The sequence below is a fragment of the Mobula hypostoma genome, chromosome 1, assembly GCF_963921235.1.
Source record: "Mobula hypostoma chromosome 1, sMobHyp1.1, whole genome shotgun sequence".
In the NCBI taxonomy this organism is placed as follows: domain Eukaryota; kingdom Metazoa; phylum Chordata; class Chondrichthyes; order Myliobatiformes; family Myliobatidae; genus Mobula; species Mobula hypostoma.
Genome location: NC_086097.1, coordinates 255,300,576 through 255,316,622, shown reverse-complemented (window position 1 = coordinate 255,316,622; position 16,047 = coordinate 255,300,576). Strand labels below are relative to the sequence as shown.

At 44.1% G+C, this 16,047-nt stretch overlaps 1 protein-coding gene across 1 annotated transcript in view; it reads left to right on the top strand.

The window, feature by feature from the left end:
* The window catches only part of LOC134343832 (uncharacterized), a 174,743-nt gene that overhangs the window by 62,121 nt on the left and 96,575 nt on the right, over positions 1-16,047 (top strand). The window contains exon 4 of the mRNA XM_063042604.1: positions 10,958-11,146. Coding sequence (XP_062898674.1) covers positions 10,958-11,146 — 189 coding nt within the window. The remainder of the gene's footprint in view (positions 1-10,957; positions 11,147-16,047) is intronic.

Genomic DNA, 16,047 nt, shown 5'->3' with positions numbered 1-16,047 from the left:
TGTGTGTGCGTGTGTGTGTGTGTGTGTGTGTGTGTGTGTGTGTGTGTGTGTGCATGTCTGTGTGGTGTGACTATGCTGTGTCTATGTGTGTGTGAATGTGTCTGTATCTCTGTGCCTATGTGTTTGTCTGTGTGTGTGTTCATGTTTGTGTGCATGTCTGTGAGTGTGTTTCTGTGTGTCCATGTGTGAGTATCTGCCTTTCTATGTGTGTCTGACTGCATGTGTATGGAAACATAGAAAACTTACAGCAGCATACAGGCCCTTCAGCCCACAATGCTGCACCGAACAAGTACTTACTTCAGAAATTACCTAGGGTTACCCATAGCCCTCTACTTTTCTAAGCTCCATGTACCTATCCAAGAGTCTCTTAAAAGACCCTGCTGTACCGGCAGCCCATTCCATGCACTCACCACTCTCTGTGTAAAAAAATTACCCCTGACATCCTCTCTGTACCTACTTCCAAGCATCTTAAAACTGTGCCCTCTCGTGCTAGCCATTTCAACCCTGGGGAAAAGCCTCTGACTATCCACACGATCAATGCCTCTCATCATCTTATACACCTCTATCGGGTCACCTCTCATCTTCCATTGCTCCAAGGAGAAAAGGAAGAGTTCACTCAACCTATTCTCATAAGGCATGCTCCCTAATCCAAGCAACATCCTCGTAAATCTCCTTTGCACCCTTTCTATGGTTTCTACATCCTTCCTATAGTGAGGCGACCAGAACTGAGCACAGTACTCCAAGTGGGGTCTGACCAGGGTCCTATATAGCTACAACATTACCTCTCGGCTCCTAAACTCAATCGCACGATTGCTGAAGGCCAATGCACCGTATGCCTTCTTAACCACAGAGTCAACCTGTGCAGCAGCCTTGAGTGTCCTGTTGACTTGGACCCCAAGATCCCTCTGATCCTCCACACCACCAAGAGATTGTCATCATATTTGACCAACCATAATGAACCACCTCACACTTATCTGGGTTGAACTCCATCTGCCACTTCTCAGCACAGTTTTGTATCCTATCAATGTCCCGCTGTAACCTCTGACAGCCCTCCACACTATCCACAATACCCCCAACCTTTGTGTTATCAGCAAATTTACTAACCCATCCCTCCACTTCCTCATCCAGGTCATATATAAAAGTCACGAAGAGTAGGGGTCCCAGAACAGATTGCTGAGGCACACCACAGGTCACTGGCCTCCATGCAGCATATGACCCGTCTACAACCACTCCTTGTCTTCTGTGGGCAAGCCAGTTGTGGATCCACAAAGCAATGTCCCCTTGGATCCCATGCCTCCTTACTTTCTCAACAAGCCTTGCATGGGATACCTTGTCAAATGTCTTGCTGAAATCCATATACTCTACATCTACTGCTCTACCATCATCAATATGTTTAGTCACATCCTCAAAAAATTCATTCAGTCTCGTAAGGCATGACCTGCCTTTGACAAAGCCATGCTGACTATTCCTAATCATATTATCCCTCTCCAAATGTTCATAAAACCTCCCCCTCTGGATCTTCTCCATCAAATTACCAACCACTGAAGTAAGACTCACTTGTCTATAATTTCCTGGGCTATCCCCACTCCCTTTCTTTTATAATGGAACAACATCCGAAATCCTCCAATCCTCCAGAAGTTTTGGGCCCCTCATCTTAGAAAAGATGTGTGGGCACTGGAGGGGGTCCAGAGGAGGTTCACAAGGGTGATTCTGGGAATGAAGGGGTTATCATACGAGGACTTTTTGTTGGCTGTGGGTTTGTACTCACTGCAATTTAGAAGGGTGAGGGGGATCTCATTGAAACCTTTCGAATAGACAGAGTAGATGTGGAAGGAATGTCTCTCATGGCGAGGGAGTGAAGGACAAGCGGGCACCTCAGGATAGAGGGTGGGGAATTTGTGGAATTTATTACCACAAGCAGCTGTGGAGGCCAGGTCATTCAGGGTATTTAAGGCAGAGCTTGATAGATTCTTGATTGCACATGGCATCAGATGTTTTGGGGAGAAGGCTGGGAGAGGGTTTGAAGAGGGGAAAAAAGGAGTAACCATGGTGGAACTGACCGATGGGCTGACTGGCCTAATTCTGCTCCTATGTCTTATGGTCATAAATGTTTGAGTTTTCTCCCCATTTAGATAATAGTCTGCATTATTGTTCCTTTTACCAAAATGCGTTATCATACATTTCCCAACACTGTATTGCATCTGCCACTTTCTTGCCCACTTGTGCAATTTGTCTAAGTCCTACTGCAATCCCATTGCTTCCTCAGCACTCCCTATCCTTCCACCTATCTTTGTATCATCTGAAAACTTTGCCACAAAGCCATTATCAAAATCATTGACAAACAATGTGAAAAGTAATGATCCCAACACCACTAGTCACTGGCAGCCAACCAGAAAAGTCTCTCTTCATTCCCACTCACTGCCTCCTGTCTGTGAGCCATTCCTCTATCCATGCCAGTATCTTGCTGTAACGCCATAGGATTTTATCTTGGAAGCAGGCTCATGTGTGGCACCTTATCAAATGCCTTCTGAAAACTCAGGTAAATGACATCCCCCCACTACCTCTCCTTTCTGCACCCTGCTAGTTACTTCCTCAAAGAAGGCAAGATTTTTCTTTACCACAACCATGCTGAATTTGACTTATTTTATCTTTAGTCTCCAATACCGCGAAACCACGAATAACAGACTCCAATACTTTCTCAACCACTGAGGTTAGGCTAACTGGCCTGTAATTTCCTTTCTTTTACCTTCCCCCCTTCTTAAAGAGTGGAGTGACATTTACAATCTTCCAGTCCTCCAGGACCATGCCAGAATCAAGTGATTCTTGAAAGATCATGACCCGTGCATCCGTTATTCAGCAACTTTTCTCAGGACACTGGGATGTAGTCCATCTGGTCCAGGTGACATCCACCTTAAAATCTTTGAGTTTGCCTAGTATTTTTTCCTTTGTAATAGTAATGGCACTCACTTCTACTCCCTGACACTCACGGACCTCTACCACATTGCTAGTGTCTTCCACAGTGAACCAATTCTACCAATTTAGTTCATCTGCCATTTCTTTGTCCCCCATTTCTACCTCACCAGCATCACCAATATCAATTCTCACCTCCCTTTTACTCTTTATATAACTGAAAAGTCCTTTGGTATCCTGCTTTATATTATTGACTAGTCTGCCCTCATATTTCATCTTTTCCCTTATAACTTTTTTAGTTGTTCTTTTGTTGGATTAAAGGCTTCCCAATCATCCAACTTCCCACTCACTTTTGCTACCTTGAATGCTCTTTCCTCGGCTTTTATGAAGTCCTTAACTTCCTTTGTCAGCCATGGTTGCCTAACCTGCCATTTGAGAACATTTTCCTCTGTGGGAAATACCTATTCTACGGCTTGTGAACTATCTTGTGCCTTGTAAAATCAGAATCCGAATTATTTTATTGTGTACACCTGTACACCAGGTTGATAATACAAATATCTAATCAGCCAATCATTAACTTAAGAAATTCTGCAGTGACTTCACAGTGAAGCAGCAAACCCTCTTAACTCTTCTCCTCAGCTGCCAGTCACCTGCCCCAGTGCCCCAGCTCCCTTTCTCCCACGGTCCACTCTCCTCTCCTCTCCTCTCCTATCAGAATCAGGTTTAACATCACCGGCATGTGTGGTGAAATTTCTTAACTTAGCAGCAGCAGTTCAATATTGAATAGATTAAAAATCGTACAAAAACAGAAATAATGTTTGGAGGGATTGCTTACGCAGTCTCTGTGGGTGGAAGTTAGAAACAGGAAGGAGTCAATAACTCTACTGGGTATTTTTTATAGACCACCTAATAGTAACAGGGACATCAAGGAGCAGATAGGGAGACAAATTCTGGAAAAGTGTAATAATAACAGGGCTGTCGTGGTGGGAGATTTTAATTTCCCAAATATCGATTGGCACATACCTAGAGTGAGGGGTTTAGATGGGGTGGAGTTTGTTAGGTGTGTTCAAGAAGGTTTCTTGACACAATATGTAGATAAGCCTACAAGAGGAGAGGCTGTACTTGATCTGGTATTGGGAAATGAACCCAGTCAGGTGTCAGGTCTCTCAGTGGGAGAGCATTTTGGAGATAGTGATCATAATTCTATCTTCTTTACCACAGCATTGGAGAGGGATAGGAACCAACAAGTTAGGAAAGCATTTAATTGGAGTAAGGAGAAATATGAGGCTATCAGGCAGGAACTTGGAAGCATAAATTGGGAACAGATGTTCTCAGGGAAATGTATGGCAGAATTGTGGTGAATGTTCAGGGGATATTACTTCCTACAAAATGTTCACTGGCTGCTGAGGTGTTGAAAATGACTTCTTTGTATGTTATATAAAATGGCTGTTCTGTAATAATAACTGTGATGTAAGGAGTTCTCTCTCTCCCTGCTTGTTTGGGTTATATTATTGATAAGGGTAAGAACGAACCAATGAGTGTCCATGTTATTCTTTTTGTGGGTGGTATTCTGTCTCATATGGCTGGGGGACAGTGTGGTTTGGCGGGCTTTTCGGGAGGAGAACCGAAGAGGAAGGACGTGCTGGACGCACTCTGGTCGACCACCGTGGTTAGTCCCAGGCAGCTTGTCGAGGAGGTCGGAGGGGATCAAATGGTGGAAAGCAGACTCCGTTAACTGAGCTCCAATGGTTGTGCACGAAGTGGTTGAACTCTGATAAGTTTGGCGCCTTTTACTTTCCTTTTATATTGTATCTCTATTAATTATATAGTTCCAGTAAGATCTATAAAGTGTAATCTGTAAATCATACATTGTGTGCTGTCTGATATTTGATGTGTAAGTTTGAACCAGGGTGCATTACACAGCAACTATGCAAACGTGAGACACGGTTTGGCGGGCGGATGGGGTTTCCCCTAGATAAACATGAGCTGATAGCCCTGAGCGTTACGTTTGTTGGGGGGATCACTTGGAGTACTGTGCTCAGTTCTGGTCGCCTCACTTACAGGAAGGATGTGGAAAGCATAGAAAGGGTGCAGAGGAGCTGTACAAGGATGTTGCCTGGATTGTGGAGCATGCCTTATGAGAATAGGTTGAGTGAACTTGGCCTTTTTTCCTTGGAACAACGAGGATGAGAGGTGATCTGATAGAGGTGTATAAGATGATGAGAGGTATTGATCGTGTGGATAGTCAGAGGCTTTTTCCCCAGGGCTGAAATGGCTAGCACGAGAGGGCATAATTTTAAGGTGCTTGGAAGTAGATACAGAGGAGACGTCAGGAGTAAGTTTTTACGCAGAGAGTGGTGAGTGTGTGGAATGGGCTTCTGGCAATGATGGTGGAGGCGGATACAATAGGGCCTTTTAAGAGACTCCTGGACAGATACATGGAGCTCAAAAAAATGGGTAACCCTTGGTAATTTCTAAGATAAGGACATGTTCGGCACAGTTTTGCAGGCTGAAGGGCCTGTATTGTGCTGTAGGTTTTCTATGTTTTTTTCTATGTTTCTATGTTTATTTAAAAAGTTAGTGTTCATGAGTTCAATATCCATTTAGGAATCAGATGGCAGAAGGGAAGAAGTTGTTCCTGAATCGCTGAGTGTGAGCCTTCAGGCTTCTGTACCTCCTACCTGATGGTAGCAGTGAGAAAAAGGCATGCCCTGGGTGCTGGAGGTCCTTAATAATGGACACTGCCTTTCTGAGACACCGCTCCCTGAAGATGTCCTGGGTACTTTGTAGGCTAGTACCCAAGATGGAGCCAACTAAATTTATGACCCTCTGCAGCTTCTTACGGTCCTGTGCAGTGGCCCCATACCAGACAGTGATACAGCCTGTCAGAATGCTCTCCATGGTACATCTATAAAAGTTTTTGAGTGATTATGTTGACATACCAAATCTCTTCAAACTCCTAATGAAGTATAGTCACTGTCTTGCCTTCTTTATAACTGCATCAATATGTTGCAACTAGGTTAGATCCTCAGAGATCTTGACACCCTGGAAATTGAAACTGCTCACTCTCTCCACTTCTGATCCCTCTATAAGGACTGGTATGTGTTCCTTCGTCTTATCCTTCCTGAAGTCCACAATCAGCTCTTTTGTCTTACTAACATTGAGTGTCAGGTTGTTGCTGCGACACCACTCCACTAGTTGGCATATCTCGCTCCTGTACACCCTCTTGCCTTCATCTGAGATTCTACCAGCAATAGGTGTATCATCAACAAATTTATAGATGGCATTTGAGCTATACCTAGCCAGTCAGTCATGGGTATAGAGAGAGTAGAGCAGTGGGCTAAGCACACACCCCTGAGGTGCACCAGTGTTGATCGTCAGCGAGGAGGATCCACACAGATTGTGGTCTTCCAGTTAGGAAGCTGAGGATCCAATTGCTGAGGGAAGTACAGAGGCCCAGGTTCTGTAACTTATCAATCAGGATTGTGGGAATGATGGTATTAAATACTGAGCTATAGTTGATGAACAGCATCCTGACATAAGACCATAAGATAGAGGAGCAGAAGTAGGCTATTCGGCCCATTGAGTCTGCCCTGCCATTCAATCATGGACTGATCCAATTCTTCCAGTCATCCCCACTCCATTGCCTTCTCCCCATACCCTTTCATGCTCTGGCTAATCAAGAACCCATCTATCTCTGTCTTAAATGCACCCAGTGACTTGGCCTCCACAGCCGCACGTGGCAACAAATTCTACAGATTTACCACCCTCTAACTAAAGTAATTTCTCCACATCTCTGTTCTAAATGGACGTCCTTCAATCTTGAAGTTGTGCCATCTTGTCCTAGAATCCCCTAACATGGGAAATAACTTTGCCATATCTAATCTGTTCAGGCCTTTTAACATAGGTGACATAGGTGTTTGCGTTGTCCAGGTGGTCTAAGGCCTTCTGAAGAGCCATTGAGATTGCGTCTGCAGTTGACCTATTGTGGTGATAGGTTAATTGCAATGGGTTCAGGTCCTTGCTGAGGTAGGAGTTCAGTCTAGTCTTGACCAGCCTCTCAAAGTATTTCATCACTGTAGATGTGAGTGCCACCGGGCGATCGTCATTAAGGCAGCTCACATTATTCTTCTTAGCACCAGGATATTTGTTGCCTTTTTGAAGTAAGTGGGAACTTCCGCCCATAGCAGTGAGAGGTTTAAAATGTCCTTGAATGCTTCCACCAGTTGGTTGGCACAAGTCTTCAGAGCCTTACCAGGTACTCCATTGGGGCCTTCCGCCTAGTGTGGGTTCACCCTCTTCAAAGACAGGGTAACTTCGGCCTCCGAGACAGTGATCACAGGGTCGCCATGTGCAGCAGGGATTTTCTCAGCTGTAGTTATATTCTCCCTTTCAAAGCGGGCATAGAAGGTGTTGAGTTCATCTGGTAGTGAAGCATCGCTGCCATTCATGCTATTGGGTTTCACTTTGTAGGCACACACTCATCTAAACAGGTTTTAATGATGTCAGTAACAACTGCAGCATACTCATCCAGATTCAAAGATGAGTCCCTGAATACAGTCCAGTCCACCAAGTCAAAGAGTCCTGTAAGAGCTCCTGTGCTTCCCTCGTCCATACCTTCTTGGTCCTCACTGCCGGTGCTGCAGTCTTCAGTCTCTGCCTATACTCAGGGAGTAGAAGTACAGCCAGGTGATCAGACTTCCCGAAGTGAGGGCTTGGAATATGGTGGTGTAGCAATGGTCCAGAGTGTTGTTTCCTCTGGTTTTGCAAGTGATCTTTTGATGTTAATTGTTTAGCGACTTTTTCAGACTGGCCTGGTTAAAAGCCCAAAAACGATGGTGAAGGCGTTAGGGTGCGCTGTTTCATGCATGTTGATCCCATTGCTCAGATCATCTAAAGCCTGATTGACATTGGCCTGGGGTGGAATGTATACTGCTACCAAAATGATCATGGAAATCTCCCGTGGTAGGTAAAATGGACGGCACTTAACAAGAAGCTGTTGAGAGTATCTTTGAGTATTTTAGTTTGTCTGGAGATGAGAAAATCTGCAGATGCTGGAAATCAAAGCAACACACACAAAATGCTGGAGAAACTGAGCAGGCCAGGCAGCATCTATGGAAAAGAGTAAACAGTTGATGTTTCAGACCCCTTCATCAGGACCTGAGTTTGTGTGTGTTGTTTTTCCTTTGTCTAGCTGGTGATGTCTTTCTATATCACTGCTGCAACGAATGAGGCAGACCAAAGTGCAGGACACAGGCACGGAGATTTAGTTAGGATTCAGACATGAACAACAAACAGGAGGGAGAGCAGGAAGTCAGGATTCTCTTGACATAGAAAGAGAAAGAGAAATGGCAGATAAAACTCTTCTTAGCATGGAGAGATGGAGTTACGCAGGCAAACCTTGGTGCTGAGGTAAAACTTCAGAAGACTTATCTTGACGTGGAGAGGTTGGGTTTCACAGGTAAACCTTGGAACTGGAGTAGAACTTAGAAAACTGATCTTGACACAAAGAGACTGAGTTTCACAGGTAATTCTCGGTACTGGAGCAAAACTTAGAACACACAGTCCTAAGCGGCTGGGAAACGTTAATTACCACACAGGCAAAACCAGCGATCTGGCAACCAGTGGTTGTAAAACCGGGGTTCTTATGCTGCAGGTCTTGATGGAAGCCAGGTGTGCCGTCATCAAAGAGAATTAGGAGCAAATGGGGAATTAACGGTCAGAACTGTGTCACAATCAAAGGGGATTAACGGTCGGGACCGTGACAATCAGATCAAAATAAAGATCTGACTGAAATTCATAAGGTTATGAGAGACATAGATAGAGTAGACAGCCACTGTCTTTTTCCCAGATTTGAAACATCTAATAACAGAGGGCAAGCATTTAAGGGGAGACGCACTGCCTGGGTGGTGGTAGAGGCAGAAACATTAGAGACTTCTAAGAAATGTTTTGATAGGCCGTAGATGTGATGAAAGTGGACATTGTACAGGCAAAAGGGATTCATTTATCGGCCATTTGAATACTAATTTAATTGGTACAGCACAACATTGTGGACCAAAGGTGTGTTGTATTGTTCTATGTTCTGGAGTGCCTGTTTCAGGAGTCTGGTGTTGAGTTTGCTGCAATGTGCTGGGGGTGGGGGTGGAGGCATAAGGTCTGACTCAAAATAATAAGGGCGTGGCATATTAGCACAGAAAAGAGCACTGACTTGGTCAGTGGATTTTCCCATGTGTCAGATTGTTCAGGATAACAGGGATTAAGATTGTAAAATGGACTATGAAATTTCTTTTATTATTGGCATCCTGATTTTCAAATGCACCTTTCCTCGGATATCTGAGGGCTGGCATACTGAAAACTGTTCCCAATTTCATCGTGTTGCCTGCGATAGGGGACAAGATCCGTAGCAGTTCCATGGCCTTCACATGGACCTTTACTGTTGGGCAGCAGTCCTGCAGTTCCTTAGGGTTGTCACAGCCGGGGCGTAGGGGGTAGTGGGGATAAGCTCGCACTACCTATTAAATACTCCCAATGGCATGCATCACAAATAGCCTCTGACAACCAAGTCCAGCTCCCAGCCTTTATGTATGGCTTAGCTACTAATCCTACATACTCTCAGGACCCGGTGAGTGAAGAAGATTCCCCTCATGTTCCCCTTAAATTTTTCACTTTTCACCCTTAACCCATGACCTCTGGTTATAATCCCACCCAACCTCAGTGGAAAAAGTCGGCTTGTATTTATCCTGTCTATACCCCATATAATTTTGCATACCTCTATCAAATCCCCTCTCAGTCTTCTACATTCTAAGGAATAAAGTCCTAACCTATTCAATCTTTCCTTACAACTCAGGTCCTCTAGACCCAGCAACATCCTTGAAAATTTTCTTTGTACTCTTTCAACCCTACTTAGATCTTTCCTGTAGGTAGGTGACCAAAAGAGAAGGGCAAAGGTGGGTTAGTGGCACCTTAAATCCAGTTGCTTCAGGCAGATGAAGCTCGTCAGCTGTGGTTGACAGCTTACTTAGGATAAGGAATCTGATCTCAAACCTCTACTGCCTTGCTCTACACCCGTCCATGGGAAAGGCTTCAGGAGTAAATGCTGAGGAAAAATCTGGAACTGGGGTCCCTAAGGAAGTCCTATGTTGAGTTGAATGCTGACTGCCAACTCCTATGATGTTGCTGGTGCCAAATTGCAGCAGTCTCTGCCGTTCCTTTGGATTCATCAGATATGCGAAGAAGCGAAGCCTGTTGCAATGATACTGCCTTGGCTTGCATATAGCAGCTAAGATGCAACATCCACGGTCAACCCTGGCCAATGGATGGTATGTTAGGGACAGTATGGTAGAGGATCCCTGAACATGTACACAGAACATAACAACTCAGTGCTGGATGCTTTAGCAAATGTACAAGGGTCATCTGGAGGGGTGTCAACAGAGTTCCCAACAGTTCCCCATTTCTCTGTTCATTGGCTACACTCTAGCAGGTTGGAGCCCAATATTCAGACTATACACTAGTAAAGAGTACAGTTTTCCTTTGCTCCCTGACCAACAATCTCACAGACAATTATTCTTTCCTTGTCCACTCTATCTAGGCCTTTCAATATTCAATACTTTGGAACAAGATTCCGCCCCTTATTCTTTGAAACTCTGGCAAGTACAAGCCCAGAGCCATCAAATGCTCCTCAAATGTTAACCCTTTAATTCCTGGGATCATCTCTCATGAACCTCCTCTGAGCCTTCTCCAATGCCAGCTCATGAGTTCTTAAGGTTAGTGAGAGTCTCTTTTAGCTGGATACAAAGAACACAGCCTCAGTCATAATGCCCCTGCCTGAAGTGTACATGTTAACGAGAGCACTCTTATCATTATTCAGTACTCCCATTGTGATCTGATTCCATTGTGTATTAGCTTCTTTTACCGCATGTATGTGGCATAGAAAACTGGAAATTTATAACATGCAAAGGAGACAGTAAGGCACGTTGCATCAGATCTGTAAAAGGCAAAGGACCAGAAGCCAATCTAATACTTAAACAGTGACTTGTTCTTCCTGCAGATGCAATGCTCAGGATTATATCTGGCACAAAGGGATTCGGTGTGAATTTATCATCACAGAGTTCCAGGTGATGTGCATAGCGATTGGTTCTTCAGCAGCAGTCATCCTGCTCCTCTTCATGCTCACCGTTTTCTTTGCAAAGAAGGTTTACTCTTTAAAAACAGAAAATAAAAAGCTTCGGAATCGGAGGTGAGTAATGCCACACCATCCCTCCAGAGCAAACTCAAGGCAAGTACCATGAAAATAGTGGTACTAATTGCTGATATTTAAGCAAAGGCGGTATTATAGTTGATCGACTGATTATATTCTGTTCCTCTCTAATTCTCTTTCCATTTCTCACTTCATCTCCACCCCTCTACTTCCTACCCATCTTCTCCCATTCTGCACCTTTGTAAAGTGATTTCACCATTTTCTGTTGGAAAGTGTAGAGAAGGCTTGACGCAAAAGCAGGACATTGGAGACAATTCAGGAGTGACTGATAACGTTAATAATAGACCGCAAAATAACAAGCCACAAGGGGCCTCAAGACAAGAGAAAACAGAAACTAAGCACAATAGGAAGGTAAACTTTAGACCAGGAGAGAACTGAAGCCAGCTGATTCAGTGAGTGAACACGGATGAAAACTGGGTTTAAATAGGCACCAGGAGATGAGTCTGGAATGAGCAGCAGGTGAATTCTATTATCCGTGTGGCGACTGGGGGGTTCCGGCATGTGCAGGGTGTGAGGCAGGCCTGACAATTTCTTTTCCCTTTACTTTTCTCTTTCCTTTTACCCCTCCCAGACTGAGCTTAAGCATTGACATTGTAGTCTGGTTATGGTATGCAGTGAAATTCATAAGACCATAAGATATAGGGGCATAATTAGGCTCTTTGGCCATCAAGTCTGCTCCGCTATTTTCTCATGGCTGATCCAATTTTCCTTTCAGCCCCAATCTTCTTCCTACTCCCCATATCCCTTCATGCCCTGACCAATCAAGAATCTATCAACCTCTGCCTTAAATATACATAAAGACTTGGCCTCCACAGCTGCCTATGGCAAAGAATTCCACAGATTCACCACCCTCTGGCCGAAGAAATTCCTCTTTTATTTCCATTCGATAAGGACATCCCTCTATTCTGAGGCTGTCCCCTCTGGTCTCAGACTCTCCGCCGCAGGAAACAACTTCTCCACTCTGTCGAGGCCTTTCACCATTTGATATGTTTCAGTGAAGTCACCCCTCATTCTTCTGAATTCCAGTGAATACAAGCCCAGAGCCCGAATTCCATTTGCCATTTCTTTGCCTTTTCTCCTACTCTGTCTAAGTCTTTCTGTAGCCTCTCTACTTTCTCAAAACTACCTGCTCCCCCACATATCTTCATTTCACCTGCAAACTTTGCAGCAAGGTCATTAATTCCATCATCCATATCATTGACGTATGATGTAAAAGGAATTGGTTCCAACACAGACTCCTGTGGAACACCACTACTCACTGGCAGAAAATCCTCTCTTTATCTCACTCTTTGTCTCTGGCCAACCAGCCACTGCTTTATCCATGCTAGAATTTTTCTTATAATACCCTGGTTCATAGCTTGTTAAACAGCCTCATGCATAGCACCTTGTCAAAGGCCTAAAAATCCAAGTACACAACATCAACTGATTCTCCTTCATCTATCCTGCTTGTTATTTCCTCAAAGAATTCCAACAGATTTGTCAGGCAAGATTTTCCCTTGAGGAAACCATGCTGACTACAGCCTATTTTATCATGTGCCTCCAAATACCCTGAAACCTCATCTTTAAAAATTGACTCCAGCATCTTCTCAACCACTGAGGTCAGAATAACTGGCCTATAGTTTCCTTTCTTCTGCCTCTTCGTTCTTGAAGAGTGACATTTGCAATTTTCCAATTTTCCAGAACCAATCCAGAATCTAATGATTCTTGAAAGATCTTTACTAATGCCTCTACAATCTCTTCAGCCACCTTTTTCAAAACTCTTGGGTATACACTATCTTGTCCAGATGACTTATCTACCTTCAGACCTTTCAGTTCACCAACCATTTCATTGTCCCCCATTAGTACCTCTCAAGCATCGTTTTAAGACCACAAGACAAAGAAGTTGAAGTCGGCCATTCGGCCCATTGAGTCTGCTCCACCATTTTATCATGAGCTGATCCATTCTCCCATTTAGTCCCACTCCCCTGCCTTCTTACCCTAACCTTTGATGCCCTGGCTACTCAGATACCTATCAATCTCTGCCTTAAATACACCCAATGACTTGGCATCCACTGCCACCAGTGGCAACAAATTCCATAGATTCACCACCCTCTGACTAAAAAAATTTCTTCGCATCTGTTCTGAATGGGCACCCTTCAATCCTTAAGTCATGCCCTCTTGTACTCGACCCCCCCATCATGGGAAACAACTTTGCCACATCGACTCTGTCCATGCCTTTCAACGTTCGAAATGTTTCTATGAGGTCTCCCCTCATTCTTCTAAACTCCAAGGAATACAGTCCAAGAACGGACAAACGTTCCTTATATGTTAACCCTCTCATTCCCAGAATCATTCTAGTGCATCTTCTCTGTACCCTCTCCAACGTCAGCACATCCTTTCTTAAATAAGGAGACCAAAACTGCCCACAGTACTCCAAGTGAGGGCTCACCAGTGCCTTATGGAGCCTCAACATCACATCCCTGCTCCTATACTCTATTCCTCCAGAAATGAATGCCCACATTGCATTCGCCTTCTTCACCACTGACTCAACCTGGAGGTTAACCTTAAGGGTATCCCGTACGAGGACTCCCAAGTCCCGTTGCATCTCAGAACTTTGAATTCTCTCACTATTTAAATAATAGTCTACTAGTTTATTTCTTCTGCCAAAGTGCATAACCATACACTTTCCAACATTGTATTTCATTTGCCACTTCTTTGCCCATTCTTCTAATCTATCCAAGTCTCTCTGCAGACTCTCCGTTTCCTCAGCACTACCGGCCCCTCCACCTATCTTTGTATCATCAGCAAACAGCCGCAAAGCCATCTATTCCATAATCTAAATCGTTGATATACAATGTAAAAAGAAGCGGCCCCAACACGGACCCCTGTGGAACACCACTGGTAACCAGCAGCCAACCAGAATAGGATCCCTTCGTTCCCACTCTCTGTTTCCTGTCAATCAACCAACGCTCTATCCACGTATGTAACTTTCCCATAATTCCATGGGCACTTATCTTGTTAAGTAGCCTCATGTGTGGCACCTTGTCAAAGGCCTTCTGAAAATCCAAATATACAACATCCACGGCATCTCCCTTGTCTAGCCTACTTGTAATTTCCTCAAAAAATTGTAATAGGTTTGTCAGGCAGGATTTTCCTTTAAGGAAACCATGCTGAGTTCTGCCTATCTTGTCATATGCCTCCAGGTACTCTGTAACCGCATCCTTGCCAATCGACTCCAACAACTTCCCAACCACCGATGTCAAGCTAACAGATCTATAATTTCCTTTTTGCTTCCTTGCCCCCTTCTTAAATAGCGGAGTGACATTTGCAATCTTCCAGTCTTCCGGAACCATGCCAGAATCTATCGACTTTTGAAAGATCATCGCTAATGCCTCCGCAATCTCCACAGCTGCTTCCTTCAGAACACGAGGGTGCATTCCATCTGGTCCAGGAGATTTATCTACCTTTGGCCTATTCAGCTTCCTGAGTACTTTTTTCCTAGCAGTCTGATATCCATTCTCACCTCTCTATACTTTTGTTGTTCTCCTTAATCTTATTGGCTAGCAAACCTTCATATTCCATTTTTACCTTCTTAATGACTTTTTTTTATTTGCCTTCTGTTGGTTTTTAAAAACTTTCGAATCCTCTAACCTCCCATTAATTTTTGCTCTATTATATACCCTCCCTTTGGCTTTTATGTTGGCTTTAACTTCTCTTGTTAGCCACAGTTGTGTCACCTTTCCTTTAGAATACTTCTTCCTCTTTGCGATGTATATACACTGCTTAATTAAATTCAGGTTTGATTAAGCAGCGTATGTGATGTAGTTACTTCTCTGTGACAGGGCCATGTGAGAAACAATTGCTGAGGGGTCCTGTTACTGAATGTAATACCTCAAAAAACCTCTGTAAATTTATATGTAACCCTCAGGTTCGGCTGGTGGCTTAATCTAGGGGAAGACAGCCTCCGGCCCAGCCAAACTTGAGAAATCTTGTTTGGGTGGATGCTGCGTGGTGCCCCCTGTTACAAATCAGTACTACAAAATAACAAACAGTGCACAATATGCAATTAAACAACTGAGCCTTATAATTCTGAATTTGACTATAGGGTTAGCAAGGAAACAAAAAAGGGAAAAGGGTCCCTTCTCATGAAACAGTCTAATACGCACGTTGGAGCTCACGGTTCCATCCATTTGTTCCCCATCGACCCCTCCACGCATCGCCGACCCTCAGACCCTCGCTCCAAGTCCACTCCACCCAGCTGTCTACCAACTCTCTCCACGCGTGTCCTCTCTCTTCATGTCTGCTGGCAAAAGACTGCAAATTGCTTCTCTCAGACCCACAAGAAAGAAACAACGTGCCTCTCATTGGACAGCACACATTCCAGAGTCCTGTTATCTCTAGTCATAACCCAAACACTGCTGCTACAGAGAAACCATTGCATTAGCATTGAAACATTACAGAGAGTCCATTACATCAGCAGTGAAACCTTATAGCACATTATATATATTGTATGTTGTTTTTACAATCAACAATCCCATTAATCTATTAGCTCATGGGCAGCATCCAATCACACATAGGATGGGAGATAATGACAGAGGCAAAGTTTGTTTTATTGCAGTCAGTGAGTTCCACAATAGTCAATAGGAGAAGTGTGAGGTGATACACTTTGGAAGGACAAACTCCAAGGCAGAGTACAAAGTAAATGGCAGGATACTTGGTAGTGTGGAGGAGCAGAGGGATCTGGGGGTACATGTCCACGGATCCCTGAAAGTAGGCCTCACAGGTAGATAGGGTAGTTAAGAAAGCTTATGGGGTGTTAGCTTTCATAAGTCGAGGGATAGAGTTTAAGAGTCGCGATGTAATGATGCAGCTCTATAAAACTCTGGTTAGGCCACACTTGG